This window comes from Zalophus californianus, chromosome 13 (assembly GCF_009762305.2).
Source record: "Zalophus californianus isolate mZalCal1 chromosome 13, mZalCal1.pri.v2, whole genome shotgun sequence".
In the NCBI taxonomy this organism is placed as follows: domain Eukaryota; kingdom Metazoa; phylum Chordata; class Mammalia; order Carnivora; family Otariidae; genus Zalophus; species Zalophus californianus.
Window position 1 is genome coordinate 23868903 of NC_045607.1, and position 20424 is coordinate 23889326.

At 47.4% G+C, this 20424-nt stretch overlaps 1 protein-coding gene across 1 annotated transcript in view; it reads left to right on the forward strand.

Annotated features, from left to right (window-relative positions):
- EPB41L4B (erythrocyte membrane protein band 4.1 like 4B) overlaps positions 1–20424 on the forward strand; it is a 124164-nt gene that overhangs the window by 20348 nt on the left and 83392 nt on the right. The window contains 1 exon segment of the mRNA XM_035723673.1: positions 13615–13719. Within this exon segment, the coding sequence (XP_035579566.1) occupies positions 13615–13719 (105 nt within the window).

A 20424-nucleotide genomic window follows, 5' to 3' on the forward strand; every position in this document is an offset into this window, starting at 1 on the left:
CTATCTTTGACTCTCTGACTCCTTGGGACCTCTGTGATTCCACGTCATTCTCTGCTGTAAATCTACTTGGGTCTCATTTCTCTTCAGCTTAGGGTTGTAAAGTACCACCTGTGTGACTTTGTTCAAAGATACAAGACCTGTGGATTGGAGGGGCACTGTCCCCACATTCCTATGCAGCTGTAAACCAGTACCTGCTGTGTGATTCCATTTATATGAACTTCGAAACAGGCAAAACAAATCTTTGGTACCTGTGGGATGGAAGAAAGGGGTAGAAATGGGAAAGAGGCTTCTGGAAGTCTGGTAATATCCTGTTTTTTGACCTGGGCACTTTTGTCTGTGTATGTCACCCTTTAAATAAAAGGAAACTAGAGGTCGATGCCAGGCTTTACAAAATCACCACATTTCACATTAAAAAATTCGAATTTGGGGCACCTGGGTGGCTCAGTTGGTTAAGCGACTGCCTTCGGCTCAGGTCATGATCCTGGAGTCCCGGGATCAACTCCGCATCGGGCTCCCTGCTCAGCAGGGAGTCTGCTTCTCCCTCTGACCCTCTTCCCTCTCGTGCTTTCTATCTCTCATTCTCTCTCTCTCAAATAAATAAATAAAATCTTTAAAAAAAATTCAAATTTGTAGACTTAAAAAAAAATAATTGGAAGATCTGAATTCCCAGGGTGGCAGTTGGCTAGATCTGTGTGGTGACTGCCCCATGCTCCCTGCCCGCTACCCCCCCGCCATTCATCATGGCCCACTTCACTCTTGTACATGGCCCCGTCTGTGCACCTCCGGCAGGAATGCTTCAAGGTGGCTTGTGTGGGGGTGGTACCTGCATAACCCCGCACAGAGCTTCCTCCTCCTTTTACATTCTGTTGGTCTCCTAGAGGGTATGAGGGTTGCGGTAGGTTGGGGGAGGGGTGTCAATGCCTGCTTTAGTGGCAGTCTTGTAGGAATACCTTTTGACATGGATTTGAAGTCCTGAGACGCTGGGATCTTGTGTGTTAAGACATTCCAGGTGAATTAGTTCTGCTTGAGCTGGGGACAGTTGGGGTTAGCTTATGACCAATCCACAGAAGTTAAAGAAGTTATTCTATTTGTACCTAGGTGTTGAGTTCTGTAAATAATTTCCTATTTGTGTATTCTATTTTAAAGTAACATTGCACAATAATACTAATTAGTGCCTGTACCTTGCTTGGTATTCTGTTGTTGCTTTTAAAAATACATATATGAGGGGCGCCTGGGTGGCTCAGTCGTTGAGCGTCTGCCTTCGGCTCGGGTCATGATCCCAGGGTCCTGGGATCGAGCCCCGCATCGGGCTCCCTGCTCGGCGGGGAGTCTGCTTCTCCCTCTCCCTCTGCCTGCCGCTCTGCCTACCTGTGCTCTCTCTCTCTCTCTCTAATAAATAAATAAAAAATCTTAAAAAAAAAAAAAAGACACAGACAGGAATCTTTAAAAAAAAAAATAACATATATGATTGGTGGGGCACCTGGGTGGTGCAGTTGGTTAAGTGTCTGACTCTTGATTTCGGCTCAGGTCATGATCCCAGGGTCCTGAGGTCAAGCCCCACTTCAGGCTCCATGCTCAGTGGGGAGTCTACTGGAAATTCTCTTTCTCCCTCCCTCTCTTCCCTGCCCCTCCCCCTGCTTGAGTGTGTGCACGCACTCATGCTCTCTCAAAAAAAAAAATACATATATGATTGGAAAATTTTTTTCTTAGTTAATGGTTATGAAGGACTAACTTTTTGGGTGGTGAACTTACAGTCAAGGTTCTTATAATAGTTCACACTAACCACAAACCACGTACCTCAGGGAAATAATCTTGTTAATGCCATCCTTACAAATCCAAACCTACAGGCTGTAAGCATCACACCTCCTTTCCTCCATCTGAATGTGTCATTCTCTGCCTTCTTCTTGCAGGAGATTTTTTTTTTTTTTAAAGACTACTGAGTCACCAAAAAGAGAGAGAGAGGGGAAAAATCGAAGGCCAACTAGAAAAAAAACTTGATTTGTATACCCCTCCATCACATGAATGGATGGTGTGCCTGTTATAGTTTTATGTCTCTAATTGCCAAGGTTTTTTAAAAGTCTTATGTGCTTTTCCACTCATGAACTTTTTTGGAAAATTGTACACACACACAGAGCCAAGTAAAAAGCCTGAAAATTCTGTGTCTTAGCAGTTGGTGTGATCCCTAAAAGTTTTAAACTGCAGGCAAATTTGCTAGTCGGGTTCACCGCCCATGCTTCTAGAATACCAGCTCCCGGTGGGACCCCAGGAAGCTGGGCTCCATGACTGTGCTGTGACTCAAGCTGTACCACCCAGCGAAGGCTCTGGATCCCCAGAGGGCTATGGTGGGAGGTTCCTGGGGCTGAGAGTCTGCGGTCCTGGGCACAGCCCTGGCTCTGCCCAGGCCAGCTGCGGGTTTTCATCTTCTCCACACGTCACCAGATGCTATATCATCTCCATTGTACAGGCAGGAAACAGACCCTGAAAGGCTAGGGGGCTTAGCTGGGCTTGTGCTGGTTGTGAATGGCGGAACCCAGGTTCAAACCTGGTTCTGACTTGAAACCGTGTAACTCCCGGTATTAGACAGCTCAGGCTGCCATAACAAAATGCCACAGACATTTATTTGGTGCCGCCAGTCTGAGATCACGGTGCTGGCAGAGTTGGCTTCCCTGGAGGCCCCCCTCTCTCCTGGGCTTGTAGCTGGCTGGCCCCTTGCTGCTTCTCCTCTCCCTGTCTGCATGGATTTTTTTGCCCCTGGTGCGGGCATCGCCGATGTCTCTGTGTGTGACCTCATCTCTCCCTCTTTAAGGATACCAGTCAGATCAGAGTAGGGCCCACCCTAATGAACTCATTTGGACTTAATCACCTCCTTAAAGGCTCTGTCCTCAAATACAGCCACATTCTGAGATACTGGGTGGGGGTTAGGGCTTCAGTGTATGACATTTGGGGGGACACAGTTCAGCCCATGACATACTCCCCTGTTACTTGATCTCCATAGAGCTCATGTCCTTCTGTGAATGGGCATGCTAGGAAGAAAGAGGCCACCTCCATCACTGGGGGTGTCTAAAGGGCGCACCCTGGGGCCAAGCCCCTTTAAATGCTTCATTTCATTTCATTTCATTTGGCTCAAACATCCTGACCAGGTAAGAAATTCCCTGACCCCAAACTCAGCCTGAGTGGAGTGTCAGAGCTGGGACTCAGCCCCCCAGCATGCTGACCCTCGAGCCCGTGCCTTCAGCCACTGCATCGTGGGATGGGCTGCAACATCCAGAAGCCCCTGGAGGGCCACAGAGGAGGGGAACAGTCACGATGGGACTGGGGAGTTCAGGGAAGCTTCGCACATATGAGGTGGCATTGACCTGCCTTATTTTGTAAATTGAGTCACACTTCTAAATCACCGGATGGATGGAGGCAGTCTTCCACCCAAGTTAGTTCTCTTCATGTTTCTTGGCTGGTTTCCCTGGGAATTCGTTGCATATTTATTTATGTGGGGTTATTTGCTTTCAGAATTGCATGGCGGGGGAATCTGCAATCTGGCTGCAAAAAGTAATTTAGCAATTTATTTTCAGGGCTGCCCTTCTTCCAGCAGCTTGTTTCAAACTCAACCTCTGGCACAAAGACATCCATCATTTTAATTGCGTGTTACTGTTTAGTCAGGCACAAATTTGTTTCATTTTCTTTTTCCTTTCTCCTGTGGGTTTTTTTTTTTTTTTCCTGAACCACCATTTTAAAAAGCCAAAAATATTTCCCCAAACCAAGCGCTTTTTATAGTTAAGGAGTTTTTAACACTGAAATTCTGGTTTTTTAGTATTGCATATTTGGTTCTTAACCTTTCAGAAACGCAAGGCTTGCCTGTTTTTTTTTTCCTGTTGAGATAACATCCATAATGCAGTTGTCTCAAGATGGACCAAAGAAGGAAAATTGTATTGGTCCCAGGGTCAGAAGGTTCATGTTCTAGTCCTGACTTTGCATTGGCTGCCTGGCAGTGTGACCTGCCTCTGGCCTCATTTTACCCACCTGTAAAATGAGGGACTTAAGTGCACTGATGTCTAGAACATTCCTACATTCTTACTTGGTAACTTGGATGTTGAGTAGGGTTCCTTACCAAGTCCTGCTCATTGTGGCCATCCGAGACCAGGGAGCGTGTTCTGTTCCGTATCAAATGTTTTTACTCTGCTTGGTCACAGATGATGGCGTTTTTTTAGTTCAAGGTTAAAAATCAATCCTGTGTCCCTCAGAAATGTTCTAAGGGATAAAATCACTGATTCCACAAAATTAGGGTAGAATGTTTAACTTTGGTGTCCAACGCTTAAAAGATTTAGCGTTTGTTGCTGTACATACTTTCTTGCTATAAAAGTATGTTATTTGTGTCTGTGAAGTTGGGCATGGAGTACAGTAGCGCACCCCCTTTATAAGCTGCACCGAGGACCGGGGGCAGGGATGAAATGGGCCTTAAGATCCACAGGTAGATACTGAGTTGGATCCTGACAGAAGTCTGTATACTGGATTTTGTTTTAAGGTCGTGGAAGAAAATCAGTTGTTAAGGGCTTGGAGTCATTTCCCCTTTTGGCATCCCATAGCACCTTCACCCTTACTGAGGACATAGACTGGTCCAGTCACTGCCTTGGATTGTCAAAGGCAGGGCTCAGGCCAGACTGTGTTGACACCCTCCATCCCCTAACTCCTTTGCAGTTTGTGAGCTTTAAGTTTTTATTATGGAATTTTTCAAGTACGCGAAGTAGAGAGCATAGTATGATGCAACTCTCACATACACAAGGCCCATTTATTAACTGTTTCTCTGGAGTACTTTAAAGCAACTCCCAGGTGACTTAACATTTAACCTGTTACACCTAGTGGGTATCTCTTACATATAAATACACACACATGCGCGTGTATGTGTGTATCCCTAATACTGTTGTCCGGCTCCACAAAGTGAACGGTGAGTCCTTAATGTCATCTGCTACCAAGTCCTTGTTCAGTTTTCCCATCATCTCAAAAACCTTTCTATAGTTGGTTTGTTTGAATCAGGAGCCTACTATGTACCACACGTTGCACTTGGTAAATAATGTCTCTTAAGTCTCTTTTCATCGGTAACAGTCCTCTCCCTTCTTTTTGGTGCAATTTATTGAGTTCTTAATATGTAGTTGGTGAGTGTAGAGTAAGACAGCCTCAGATATTCCAACCCTTGATTTTAATGTTTCTCCTAAGGAGAATTAGTGGCCTTTGAAGAATAGTTTTTTGATTTGTTTATTCCTTCTTTTTTCCCTAGAATGAATATGTTTATTATTCTAGTTCCTTATCTCCAAGCAGGTGATACCCTAAGTTAGCATCACAGTGTAGGGATTTCCAAAGAAACATTTTTTAAAGTTACACAAAGCTTTTATGTATACACGCATATGCCATGAACACCTGCTGTATCTGTGTATATGTATGGTTTTCATTCTGGTTATCTGTTGTTGCATAACAAACTCCTCCACTTATGCTTAGCGACTTAAAATGACAACGAGGATTCTCTCAGTCAAGAATTTGAGTGGGGCTCAGCTGGGAGGTTGTTCGGCTGCTCATGGCATTGGCCAGGGTCATCAGGAGTACTCCTTTGGAAAATGGGCTGGTGTGGAGGGCCAAAGACTATGCTCCTCTGGTGCTCTGGCAGTGATGTCTGGAAGGCTGGGCTCAGCTGGGACAGTTGCCTGGAACACCTGCCTGTGGCCTCTTCAGCCTGGCATTCTCAGCATGGTTGGGTTTTTTACATGGTGGCTGGCTCTACCGTAGAGAAGCATCCCAAGAGAATGGTCACCTCACCTTAGAAATGACAAAACATTACAGACACCATATTCTATTTGGCTGAAGCAATGCCAGGTTCTTCCAGATGCAAAGGAAAACAACAAAGATCTTAAAAAAAAAAAAAAAAGAAAGATCTGGCCACGATGTTTGTAAGCACCACAGTTAAAAACCAAACCAAAATAATAACACACTGGGGTGCCCGGGTGGCTCAGTCGCTTGAGCGTCCGACTCTTGTTTTTGGTTGAGATCATGATCTCAAGGTTGTGAGATCAAGCCCCACATTGAGCTCGATGCTCAGCTCAGAGTCTGCTTGAGATTCTCCCTCTCCCTGCCCCTCCCCCAGCTCTCTTGCTCTTTCACTCTCTCTCCAAATAAATAAAGTCTTCACACACACACACCACACACACACACACACACACACACACACACTAAAGCTAACACCTTAGGTACTTGCCACCTGAGACCTTTTGAGTCCCCCGTGTACTTGCTTGTCTTTTGATGGAAGATAGAGGCCACTGGGGTGGAAAGCACCTGCCCGTTCAGGTCATTCAAGGCAGTCTCCTGTCCCCTGTTCTCATTCACTAGGGATTTGAGTGGACTCATTTAGGCAAAGAGCACTGTGACAGATTACATGACTCGCCTGACTTAATAATGAAGGTGACATGGAGAGGCCCCCCTAACTTAGAACTTTTAAGAGCAATTTGCCCAGTGGATCTTTGTGTTGGGGAGGTTGTTGATGCTCTGTTAATGTCCCCGTTGGTAGGAATAGCATATCGCAATTTGCCTGTTAGGAATGTCACCCAAAATTGAAGAGTATTTAACACATGCTGTCTCTGATGTTTCTTACTGAGAGTTGGAAGCATAACATTTGAAGATTTACTTTATTTACTTGAAAGAGAGAGTGGGAGTGGGGGGGAGGGGCAAAGGGAGACAATCTTTAAGCAGACTCCTCACTGAGTGCAGAACCCGATGCAAGGCTCAGACCCATGAGATCAGGACCTGGGCCGAAACCAAGAGTCGGATGCCCAACCGACTGAGCCACCCACGCATAACATTGGAAGTGTTGGTCAAAACCAGTTTTCAGGCAGCCAGGATCAAGTAGTTTTAGGTGTCTGGACTTCATTCAGCATCTTAAGGAATAAATGGAAAACCATCCCTTAAACTATTGAGTCCCTTGTGATAGGCATGCTTGGAAGGAGCTATAGAGAGACAGAAATTGAGGTCACTAGATGTTAGCTATTCCACATTGATTGAAAGAAGGTTCATAGGATCATGGCCAGTGGGGTCATTTAATTCTAGCAGCAGCCCTGTTAGGGATGTGGCATTAAAGGAACAAATGAGTGCTTTGAATTTCTGCTACTTGGCCCAGAGAGGGTTTATCAACCAGGGACAGAGGCTGATCAATAGTTAATTAATAATGTAATACACAGTCTGTGTTTTATATTTATCTTTCCATTACTTGAAGCCAATATGGCAGTGTTCTGCGGTGGAATGGTGAAACCTAAAATCTGCCCACCCAGTCCTCGTGTAGCACAGTGAGAGCCCCTTTCCCAACGTGGAAAGAACCCTGGTTCTCAGTGCAGCTGATCAGTAGGGTCTCCGTTCACTGATTCACGCACCAAGATGGCAGTCACTTTCTTCCAAGATCATTCTTCTCTGTTGATCAAAAATTAAGGGCGGTTGTTTTTGTTGCTTCCTCTGATTTTTAAGAGATTGTTAGCCAGGCATGTCAGGAAATTAATATCACTGTGCTCTGTTTTACCAGAATTGAATTTCCAGGAGCTGCCCAGACTGTTGATGTCCCCCTCAGCACAGTGTCTTGGCTTCTGTGTTAGTTTGTGAGCAAATCATCTGCTGTCCATTCTGCCACAATTTGCCTGCCCTCCAAACCAATTAGTAACTGCCTCCCCACCATGAGATCTGTTTGTGTTGGACTGTGTGGCCTTGTACCCCAGCTGTAGCCCAGACCATGCTTGAAGTAGGCTCTCAGTACTTGTGTATTGAATTGGGCTTAAGAAATATTTCTTGTTTGCAGGACACGTTCTGTGTGCTTGGAGCCACAGAGGCAAATGAGTTGAGTAGAGAAGCCATGGAGTGAGGTAGAAAGAACTCTATCCTAAAAAAATCAGAAAGACTGGATTCTGATTCTAGTTCTGCCACTTATAAGCAATATGAACTTGGTCACATAATTTCTCTGAGGCTCAGTTTTCCTCTGTACAAAATGGGGTCCTGGAACGTTGGTAAACATTGAAGCACTCTTCAACGGGGGCAGGGTGGGATTTATAAGCTGGACAGTCTGGCCTTAATTCTTGCAGATCATGGATACTGTTATGAGTCCCCAAATTTTGCTGATGGCTGAGATGCTATTTCTCAGGAGGAAATTTCAAGATAACATTTTTTTTTGGTAGTTTCAGGTATTTATTTGGTAAATTCAGATAGTTGTAATTTCAGATATCCTGGAGTAAACAGTTTATATTTGTTCTTATTGACTTAGTACTGATGGCAGTGGGGACAGAGACGCCTAGGCTGTGTGTGTCTGTGTGTGCAGAATAGCTAGTTTCTTACTAAGAACATAGAAAATTAGCAAATTATCGAGTTGTGAGGATTGGGGGGGGGCCAGACCTGGTAACTGACCAGAGATTAGCACTTCCTCGAAACAGCTGAAACAGGCCCTGAGGCAGGTGCCTTCTGGGAACTGCTGGCCACGAGCAACTGGAGAGACCAGGTGGACTTCTGAGAGCTACTGAAAATCAGGGCGTTTAAGAACTTGGAAAGCGGGGCGCCTGGGTGGCTCAGTCGTTAACCATCTGCCTTCAGCTCGGGTCATGATTCCGGGGTCCTGGGATCGAGCCCCGCATTGGGCTCCCTGCTCAACGGGAGGCCTGCTTCTCCTTCTCCCACTCTCCCTCTCTCGCTGTCTCTCTCTGTTAGATAAATAAAATCTTCAAAAAAAAAAAACTTAGGAAGGAAGGAATTGATTTCCAGGGACCAACATGGGTTTACAGAAATCCCCAAAATCAGACTAGTCTCAGCTTTTCTTCAAAGGGCATTACTAAACCGCTGTAGATCACGGACTCTATGAACTTTGATTTTTGTTAAGTATTTGCCAAAAAGCACATTGTATCATTCCTGTGGCCAAGTGAGAGAAATGAGGTTTGAATGAAAGTAATAATAATTCCTTTGTGTGGATAGGACATTGCAGTTTACTGTGCATGCTCATATGCTTTCTTATTTTTTATTTTATTTTTCTTTATTTTTTTGAGTAAGCTCCACACCCAGCGTGGGGCTTGAGCTCACGACCCTGAGATCAAGAGTTGCATGCTCTACCAACTGAGCCAGCCAGGTGCCCCTCTTGCTTTTTTTGTTAATATAATGACTTAGCAAGGTTGATGGTGCAGGTGAGAGTACCCCATTTTCCAGATGAAGCGGAGACTCAGTGCAGTTACCCAAGGTCACAGTCGAATTACTAGAAAAGAGGTACAACTGGGTTCTAACCCAACATGTTTGGCTTCTAAGAGTCTCAGGGCATGACCCCACCATGGTCACACTGTATATGTTCGTAACTGGGTTGAGGCCACCATTAGATGGGCACCTTTAGTACTGTAGAACTCAAGAAAGACAGCACCCCCTCTCGCCACGTACACCCCTCCGCTCTCACCCCCCAGCCCTGCGTGCATCACAGTTCCCACATGTTGTAAAACTGAGATCAGTATCTGATACATGGGATAATAGCCCCGGACTCATAATGTTCTTAACAGCATATGTCATGGACCAATTTAAATAAAATGACATTTATTTAAACAAATATAAAAACTTACACTTAGGTTTAGAAACTATCACCATAATTATTTTGGTGATTTTTTTAGCCCATATATAAAAATCCCGAACTTGATAATATTTTGTGTGTATAGAAGGCACAGCACAGTGTGGTATGGTTTCCAGAACACCAGTGCATTGGAGCACACAGGGTGTCTGGAAGGCGAGATGGTAGGACCAGGGTTCTGCAGACCCAGACCCCAGCTGGCTGTAGAGAATTCCCAGCGGAGACGAACCGGGAAGTTCAGGCTTCCGAAAAGTCGGTCATTTGTAGACTGTTGTGGGGACCGAGGATTCTCCTTCATCCATCCACATCAGCGTTTGTTTATTGAGCTTCAGAATGTCAGATGATCAAGAAGCAAAGATGAACCAGACAGGGTGCCACAAAGGAGAAGTTTCACAATGACCACGGTTACTTCAGCGTGGCTGTGGGAATTGGCTTGCTGCCCACGGGGATGGGACTAGGGATGTAGGAAGAGGGCACCCAGGCAAAGGGATGACACAGGCACCACCGTAGGGTGGACCTGCTGCATATGTTGGGTGGGCATTGTGGTTGGAGAATATGTGTTTGATTGGAGCCCAGGGTACCTGGGGGGCCTGGGGAGATAAAGCAGGTGTTGGGTTTGGCAGTATTGATTGCACAGAGTCTGATGCCAGGCTGAGTTCATCCTCGGGTGCACGTTTTTGTGCAGAAGAGGGACTGAGGTGAGGGCTGTGTTGTGTGAAATCCGTCCTGGCAAACCCGGGAAACATGGGTTTTAGGAGGGGCGCTCGCTGTGGTGCAGATACAAGGAGATGTCGCCTGAGCCATTGTGGGGAGGAAAAGGGGAGCCTTTCGGAAGGTGGGGGAGTTCCCTGGAGCCTTCTCAGTTTTGACTGGACACTTTGTGGGCTGGGAGGAGAAATAGATGGCAGTGGGTTCAGGGGCTGTGGCCTGGACCCTCTTGTCTTCGCCTGACCTTTCACTCCCTGGGACCTCTGTTTTGAGGCCCTCTCTATCCCAGCCCTCATAATCTTACCAGATTCTTTTTAGAGCTGGAAAGGGCCATCAGGAATTCTCTCTTCCAGAGGAAGAGACCTAGAGCCTAAGGAGCTGGGGGAGGTGGGTGGGGCAACGTGTTTACAGGTGAGTCAGTAAACATGGTATTTCCTGTCCACCAGCCTCTGTGTCTGCCACGTCCCAGTCTAGTGAGCAAGGGTCTGCCGATAGAGGAGCCAGTCCGGCATGGCAGAAAGGACCAGCCAACCCTAGAAGGGTTCTTTTCCCAACCTCCCCCTTGAGCTCTTTCTAAATTAGAGCCATTTTAGAAAGACATCAGAAACGTAAGATTTGGAATGATCTAGAGAGAAGCTTGGGCCAGCTGCCCCTATTTTCCACGTGTGGAAATGTGTGTTTTCAGTTCATCCTCCGCGAGTGTTAAAATGACATCCCTGGATGGTAAGCCCTGAACCAAAATAGAGAGGCTCAGGTGGGGAGCAGGCGGGATTTGGGGTCTGCTGAGTTTGAGCGACCCTGTCCATTCAGGGCACCATGCCTGGTTTGTAGCTGCAGAAGTCCAGGATGGGCGTATGGATTTGGGGAAATTATGAATCGCTTAATGGTCACAGTTAATGCATGTGGGACTAGAGCATAGATCTCTTGCTTCCTGCCAGCCCAATTCTGTCTGCCACATGGTGCTGCTAAAGCTGTATGCTAACTAGTTCTGTCCCCCCAGGAAACCCACTAATGAGGCACTGGCGCTGTGGTGGTAGGTGTTGGGTAGGCTAGCAGTGCCGGATAGTAAGAGAGCAAGTACATCGGAGGAAGAGTGCCAGAACGATGATTTTGTGTGTTTTTAATTGTATTTGTTGTCTAACGACTGCCAAAAGATCCGTGTTAAAGAACACTCGGGAAGAAAACCATCCATGGTTTCTCCATCCCAACACAGGTCTTTTGGTTTTCGCAAACCGTTTTTATCAAGCAAACCGTACAGTGCAGACAGATTTCTTTGTAGTTGGAATCACAGCTTCTTACTCCTTTGTGGTCTGTTTACTTAATGTCGACATAAGAATCTTCCTGATTCTTGTCTCATCCTTATAATTATCTGTCCTAACGGCCCAGCAGTATTCCCGAGTGTTGATGGGCCCAGCTCTGTGTCCCTGTGGTTGGAGTTTGGGTTGTTTCTTCTTCGTGCCCCAGCCCCAGCTTTATTTCTCCAGTAGATAATGCTCCAGAGAATATCTCTGCACCTGGAGCCTTCTGCTCCTGTTGAACTGTTGCCTTTAAGGAGTGTTTCCAGGAAGCAAGGAGTCTGAAGGTTGTAATCCAGTGCTATAATTTTGAGGTTTTTTTTTTTTGTGGCTTTTTGTGAGTGCTGTTTTATATAACACAAATGCAGACATACACATAAAACAAAGGTTCAGTTTCACAAAGTTCGGGAAGGCAGACACCCTTGTACCACCCCCCACGTCAGGAGCTGGGTGGGACCTTGCCAGCCAACGGGAGGTCCACTGTGGGCTCTCTCCCTGGCACATCCCCTCTGGGCCCCGGAGAGCAACAACTCCCCTGACTTCATTGTAACCACTTCTTGATCCTCTCTTCAAGTCTTCTCACCCAATGTGCGTCCCTACACAATGCAGTTTCGTTTTGCCTTTTTTTTTTTTTTTTATAAAGGTGTCTTTTAGATCTTTTGTAACCTCTAGGTGCCCCTCCATCCCTTTACTTCTGTCTCTTCTATTTGTTGAAGAAGCTGTGTTGTCGTCCTGAGGAGTTTCTAGAATTTCCCACAGGCCGGATCTTGCTGGTTGCAGCCCCATGTAGTTTAGAACATTCCTCTGCGTTTCCTGCAGTTGGCTGTTGGATCTGCTGGTTGAATCAGCCCCAGACTTGTTTTGTTGTTGTTGGGTTTTTTTTTTTCCTGTGGGGAGAAAGATTACATCTTGGGGGGGTGTTCTTCATCAGGATGTACTTGATGGCTGGTTGTTGGTTGTGTTCTGTCGCGATGTTAGTAGCCATCCGGGCTCAGTGCTTAGCACCTACCATTCATTAGAAGTTGCAAAATTGTGATACTGCAATTCTGTGATTCCTTCTTCATGTTGTTGTTGGTGTACTACTATAAAGAGAAATTCTGCCCATCTGCTATTTTTAATACCTTTATTGAGGCGGACATACCATATAACTCACCTATCGGAGGTGTATAATTTGGTGGCTTTTAGTATATTCATAGAGTTGTGTGTCTGTCCCACGCCCAATGTGTGGGGCTCGACCTCATGACCCTGAGGTTAAGCGTCACATGCTCTGCTGACTGAGCCAGCCAGGCACCTCTGGTTTTATTGGGGTTTTTTGTTACTTGTGCTTGTGGTGTTTTATCTAAGAAGTCATTGCTTAATCCAAGGTCATGAAGATTTGTGCCTCCGTTTTGAGAATTTTATAGTTTTAGCTCTTGCGTTTAGGTCTTTGACCCGTTTTGATTTAATTTTTGTATATCTCATCATTTATTCTTTGGTTACCCAGTGCTACAGCCAACTGGCCAGATCAGTGCCTGATCTCTTCCCTTTATTTACCAGTTTTCATAATAAGGCATTGGTTCCTTATTCATTGTATGAAGTTGTTCTTTGGTGTTTTGTTTTGTTTTATTTTCATTATGAGTAGATTTAATAATGAGTTTTTATAATATAAATAATTAAATTGTTTAAAAAGATTTTATTTGAGAGAGAGTGAACGAGACAGCGAGCAAGAGAGAGAGAGCACGAGCAGGGGCAGAGGGAGAAGCAGCCTTCCCGCTGAGCAGGGAGCCCGATGCAGGGCCTCGATCCCAGGACCCTGGGATCATGACCTGAGCTGAAGGCAGATGCTTCCCTGACTGAGCCACCCAGATGCTCCCAAAATAATTAAATTTTTAAAAATTATGTATACTGTGGCATATACACATATACAATATAGAGACAAAAGTGGTTTTGGTTTTGTTTCTTTTTAAAATGTTTTATTCTTATCCAGTGGTCACATCCTCAGTTTTCATCTACCCAATTGTCTTCCAGAAACATGCCAAAGGCCAGGATCTGTTTGATCAGATTGTGTACCACTTGGACCTCGTGGAAACAGATTACTTTGGCCTCCAGTTCCTCGACTCTTCCCAGGTTGCTGTGAGTACTCCTTTGACACATTTCGGGACAGGTTGATTTTTCATGCTAATTGCAGATCCACAGTTGCTGGAGATTGGTAGAGGGAAAATAGGAATGAAACCGTGATGTTGTTGCAGTAGTGAGCGTTGGGGTGTCAGTGATAGTGCCCATGTGACATTCATTCACATGCCCCACCCCCCCCTTGATGTGGCCAATAACCGGGAGAGGAAGAGAGAAAGAAGTGTTCCTGTTGTGCAGGGGAATGCATTCGGGAAACATTTCTAAGCATAGGGATGCGACTTGGGCACATTTCTAGAGTAGATAGAAAGCAGATGATATACCAGTCTAGAAATGCTTTCAATGATGCTTTATTTTTAACCGGCACAGAGACTGCAGCATCATCTTCTTGTGGACTCTTGCTGGGTGGAGAGAGCGGGTGCTGTGAACACGCTGAATGTGATCCCAGCCAGACTTAGTGGGTGCAGGGGCCCGGGCGGAGCAGGTCTTGGCACTGCCTGAGAACCATCTTGCAGGCTCCAGGAGGTTGTGTTAGGTCAGCAAAGACTTCCCTTGCTGTGCCTGAGACAGAACTGTCCACAGCAGGGGTGCTAGAGGGAGTGAACCTGACATAGCTCAGAACCACTCTTTCCAAAAGCATGAATGACTTCAGAGTCTCCTTCCCCAACAAAATCTAACTCTGGGTTTCAAAGGTAATTTATTCAACAATCAAAAATATTTTTTGAGGTGGTTTGGGGGGGATGGGTGAAATAAAGGGGATTAAGAGTATATGTATCTTGGTGAGCACTGAGAAATGTATAGAATTGTTGAATCATTATATGGTTTGCCTGAAACTATTACAACACTGTATGTTAATTATAATTGAGTAAAAAAAATACTTATTGAGCATCAGTTATGCACTGGGCCCCTTTTAAGCACTGTAGATAAAGCATTGAACACATATATGACAGATGGTGCTAAGTGTTACGAAAAATAGAGTAAGGGGAGAGACAGACTGAGTAAGGGGTGGTGCTATTTTAGATTGTATGTGAAAGGGTGAGTTCCCTGATAGGAGATGTTTGAGCATCCGTGGCTAAGTCTTTTTCCCTAAAGACACTTCTTCAGATACTCCCTGGGGGGGGGGGTCACATGTGCCAGTTAAGACTAAGATGCTCAAAATCCATGCCTAGAAATTGGGTCTGCCTGAGAACGTCTATGTCACGCTGAGTCCGAGATGATGCCGTGGAGTCAGGACTTCTGTGCATCCCTCTGGCTGCAGGCCTCCTAGGCGGACGCCCCCTCTGCTCCCACCAGAAGCCCCTCTGCACCTCAGGACTTCCTGTCCACCATCCCTTACCTCCCTGACTGTTGCCACAAACTCTCCAGCCGCTGCTTTGAGTTAGTGGTCGGATTCCTTCTCCATTTCCCAGCTGGAGACTCGTCCCCGCCCGCCGGGACCCAGGACAGGGGCGGACCAGCTTTCCTCTTCCTGCCCCCCTGTCCGGTTCTGCCGTCGTCCAGGATGGGCCACCTGGTGCCCTGCCTTCTGACTTCACAGGTGGTCTCAGCCTTTCTTTTTCCCTGGGCAACCTGGGAATTCAAGTTGCCCATCCTTCTAAATACCTTGGACACTGTTTCCTCACATTGAAACTTGGGCAAACCTCGCACACATTCACTTGGGTCCCGTCACCACCCAATCGCTCCAAGAGCTGGAATTCTGTTGTTCCCGTCCCATGATAACTTCCCTTGATTCCTTCTTTCCAGTCCCCCTGCACCTGGCCTTGGACCTTAACCACTGCCTCCTGCCTTGTTCTCCCCCTCGCGGCCTGCCGGAGCCTCAGCCCTCTCGCCTGTGTGCTTTTTGATGCTCCTGCCCCCGTGACTGTCCCCTGGCCTCCCCTCAACACGCAGGCCCATCTCTTCTCCCAGGCTGGCAGGCTGTGCCTTTTGACACCTGCACAGGTCACAGCTCACAGATACAGCAAAGTCCAAGCCCCTGGGCTACTCTTGGAGCCTGGTTAGCCCCTCTTGGACTCGGTTCCCCTTCGGAATCCTGACCACAGCCCTGCAGTCCAGTTCTTGCAACGACTCTGTTCGTGCACTTGGCCTTACCTCCTGCTGAGAAGACTGAGGTCATTTAGCTAAAACCCTTTGAGTTTTCTTACCCTGCACCTCAAAGTTTCTCTTTCTGTCTATCCTTTTCACCGTTTGTTTTTAAGAAAATGTGCATGTTTCTCCAGCATTTACCCCCTAGACCTGCATCACAGTGCCAGATTTAGAGTGCTCCTGTCTGTGTCCAGTGTCCTCCAGCTGTCCCATCATCTGACACTTGTCAGCCCTCCGCTTCCCGGAAACGCTTCTCCATTCTGCCTTCTATGTGTCTTCACGCATGTGGTATTTTGGGCTTTAGAATGTCTACAGCCCTGGACTGTGAGTCTGACCTGGACCTTGTTCCTGGCGCTGCCCCTGACTTACTTGGGAGCTTTCGATGAGCCACCTTTTCTCCCTTGTCCTCAGTTTTCTCATCTGTAAAATGGGGTTCTTGGACCTGTTCCTAAGAGCTCTTCCAGTTCTCATGTTCTGAAGGGGAGGCAGGTGTGTCTGCCCCACATGGCTTCTCATGTCATTGTTTCTGCCAGTAGAGTCGTGTGCCTGCTGCCTTGGTGCCATGTCCTCATCCCCAGGTGACCCCTCTCCAGCCACTTGGATTCCCAGAAAGCCAAGGATGGGACTCTATTATGAAAGACCTGACCATGCACCTCCGCTCCCTGGGCTGCCCAGCGTTCCCGTCCCCCGGCGCCCTGACACACACTCGGCGGGATCCAGGCGTCCTTCCAAGGCCAGACACCTGCAGACACTTAGACTCTACAGGCTCTCACATCTTTCCAGCTTCCAGCTCTGAGCGTGATGTGCTTTTCTTCCCCCACAAAGCAGGTGCAGGGTCCTTGTCTACCTGACTTTGAGGATCCAAGGATGTGCAGCAGAACCCTTCTCATTAGTCTTGATTTCTAGGCTGGACTCATGACAGGCTGCGTTCTGATGAGGTCTGCACTTATCTGTATGTTTATGTTTCTGGGTTCCCCTCCTAGCATGCCCTTTCTCACCCCGTTTAAGCTTCTGACTGTCCTTCAAGACCATCTCAGACGACAGCTTTTCCTTCATGCAGCATGTCCTGAACTTCCCAGGCTTCTCCTGCCCCCTGGAAACCTTTGAGCTGCTTTGCTTTCTGTGGCAGTTTGCTTATCTGGCCTTGGGTTCATTATCTGTATATATAAACAGACCTTTTTGATTAGATCCTGAGACTTAGGATTACTTCTTCTTGGTGACTCTTATTGACAAGGCATACCACCTAAAACCTCAGTCTTCAGCCCCAGAAGGGACCTTAGAAGCCATTTGTGAAATGTTTCTCTTGATGGTGAAATGAAAGCCTTTCGACTTTGGCAGGGCCCTCAGTGAGTAGCACAGCTCAGACTCAAACCCAGGTCTTAGGACCTCAGGAGTAAGTGCTCTTTTCAGTATGCTATCCCTGCGAGCCTGTTTTCCTAACTGTAAAGTGGAGGCAGTGACATCTGTATCACAGGGAAACTGAGGGGCTCAGTGAGTTAATGGAGGAGAAAGGGTTTTGTAATCTAACATGGGTGTGGGTCTCCTCTTCCTAGCTGGGCAAGCTGAGGGGGGACCAGAAGTCATCACAGCTCCCAGAGGTGTCGCACTTAGGCAAGCTGGAACCTGCAAGACTGCCTTGCCTGTGGGAGAAACGTTAGCGATTTAGGTGATCCCTTTAGGACTGTTCCCTGAGTCGTTGATTTTTCTGGGCTCCTGGGACAAATGAAGCAATTGATGGCAGGTGTAATGGATGGGGGCCAGAAAGGGAACGGTCCGCTTGGCCGTTGGCTTACTGCCGCGAGGCTCCTGCGAGAAGTGACATCCCCACCGTGCCCCTGCATGCAGATCGGAGGGCTGGCAGTGGCGGGGCTCTTGGCACAGCTCTCTGCATACCCAGCTTCTGTCCCCAGCTCCCTGCAAAGAGCCAAGCCTGGTTACCATAGTGCGCTGCCCAGCCCTGAAGCAAGGTCAAAGTCTATGGGCATTGCCTATTTTTAGCAGTTGAGGCTGGGGCCTCCTGTTTCCCTTTTCCATATCAAGGCAGGCCACAGCCCATTCTGTAGATCTCACCTTTGCACAGCTCAAAGCAGGGCAGGAGTTCTATTTTTATAGAGGAGAGCTTTCTTCTGAGAAAGGAGGCTCTGGCCTACACCCACCCAGCTTTCTTACAGACCGATCAGATAGCTGGTATTTCCTGAGTTCCCCCTCTGATGAGCTCTGAGCCGGGCGTCAACCTAAAGACTGTACACAACTCTTGATTTAACCTTCATCATCTGGAAAACTAGCCATGGAGCAGACCCATTTTACAGATGATGAAGCTGAGGCTCACTAGGAACCTTGTAAAGGCAGGATCCAGAATCTGGTTTCACCCCCCATTGCAAAGGCCAGCCCTTTCCACTGGGCTCTCCCCGTTCCATTACACACGTCCTGGGGGCGGGGTTCTGGAGGGCAGGTGTGGCCATTGTTAAGTTGCTTCGGGGCGGGGGGGAAGGGGGGAGGCTCCCAGCAGGAAAAGGGAGCATTTTATGGTGGTACGCTTTGCAGCAAGGGATCCAGAAAAGGTGATTTGGGCCTTTGTCTCTAGACTCGTTGGATGTTTTTCCTCTGGTCTTTGCAGCCTAGAATCAGGTGGATGGGTAGTAAGAGGCCCAAGGCTGCAAGGTGAGGTTGACACGGGTTCATTGGCTGCCGAGAGGGTCAGTGGACGCTGAAGGGGCGTTTGTGGCTTCGCTCTGATGATCGCTTGGAATGCCATCCCATGTGCCCCTTGTGCGGACCCTGCTGAGCCTTCCTACGGTCTCAGGTGCACCTGGAGGGAGGGGCTGTCAGGGTGCTGTTACTGTGAGACAGGCAAACCTTCCATTTCAGTGGTCTGTCACAGTTTCCATGGCCACTGGGTTGATTCTTCAGAAGCGTGTTTGGGCAGAGCTCAGTGCACAGATGAGGAAACAGTCTCGGGGGGCCTGCCCATGGCCACACACCAGGTGGGAGGCAGAGCTGGGACTCGAACTCTGATCTCCTGCCTCCTTCTATTTTAGTGCAAAGGAGTATGAAACAGCTCAAGAAATGCTATAGGCCTCCCAACAGCCTGTCTCTGAAGGCTGGCAGAGTGAGGGTTTTCCTGCCCACGTGCGAATATTGACGCTGGGTGGAAAGCTTTTGATAAAGGGGCCTCTGTAATTGATTTAGATGAATCCCCAAGGAAATCTCAAGTAGCTGGTATAAGTGAGGTTATGGGGCTTCATCCTGGATGAGAAGGAGCCATCCCTCCTTAGGCGGGGAAGGCACTTCGAGCTAGTGTGTGGTGTGGAGACCCAGGGCCCTGGCTGCTGACACAGCCTCATTTCTGCCCCTGCCCCTGCCCCTGCCTCTCTAGCCATGGGATTCCGGGGCATCTGAGCCCTCCGCACGGCCACCTTCATTTGCTCTGAGGCCTGAGCGAGTGAAGGGTGGGACACAGTCCAACGTGGGTTTCTGCCGACACCACCAAGCAATTAATTCTGTCGCCGTCTACCTGCAGATAGCTTCAGATCCCGCAGGTGAAGGGCTCAGTCCTACAACACTGTTTTCCACGCCACACCTACCCCCATTCCACGCTTCAGATGCCAGTCACGAGTCCAGATTGCTACCTGCATAGATGGGAGGTCCCCACAATCCACTCCGAGCTCAATTTTCTAGAACAGATCATAGAACTCAGAAACATTGGACTCACGAGATTACCAGTCCGTTATAAAGAGAGTAACTCAGGAGCAGCCTGACGGAAGAGCTGGATAGAGCAAGGTGTAGGGCTCAGTGGGTAGTGCAGAGCCTCCATCCTTCTCTGGGTGCCCTGCTCCCCCCAAGCCTGTGTGCCCACCAGCCGTGAAGCTCTCCGAATCCTCCCTTTAAGTTTTTGTGGAGGCTTTGTTACAAGGGCACGATTGATTAAATCATTGGCATTGATGATTGATTCAAGCTCCAGGCCCTCACCCCCTCCCCTTCCCCAGAGGTCGGGGCGGGTGGGAGGGCGAGACTGTTAGCTTCAACCCTCTAGTCACAGGTTAGTTCCCCTGGCAACCAGCCCCCATCTTAGGTGCTTTCTGAAAGTCACCTCATTAACATAAACTCAGGTGTGATTGAAAGGGATTTCACCTGATCTTAGCCAAAAGGCCAAGAAGCGATTGAAAGGGATTTGTTGTGACTGTCAGGACACCTTCATTGCTCTTATGGCATAGAAAATTCCAAGGGTTTTAAGAGCTCTGTGCCAGAAACTAAGACCAAATATATATTTCTTATTATAAATCATATCACACACAGTAAGCTCCAAAAGTGTCCTTTCCCTTCTTTCTCTTTTCTTCCCTTGGATATGGGATTATCTCTTTTCACATTCCTTCCAGCTCTAATTTAAACACAAACAGACACTCTTTGTAAACTAAGAAACTCTACAGGTACCAGGCAGCTAGTGATGAGTTCTACTACTCACATTTGATGGTGAGGGCTCTGGGGTTGTTCAGGCGGGTTTTATTACCTTTTCAACCCGTGAGCTTATCTTGGCCATTGTGGTTCAAGTGCTTCTGTATAGATTTTAGTTCTACAACCAGCCTTATGCATGTCATGGTTCCAGAACTGATGTACTGTCAGAAC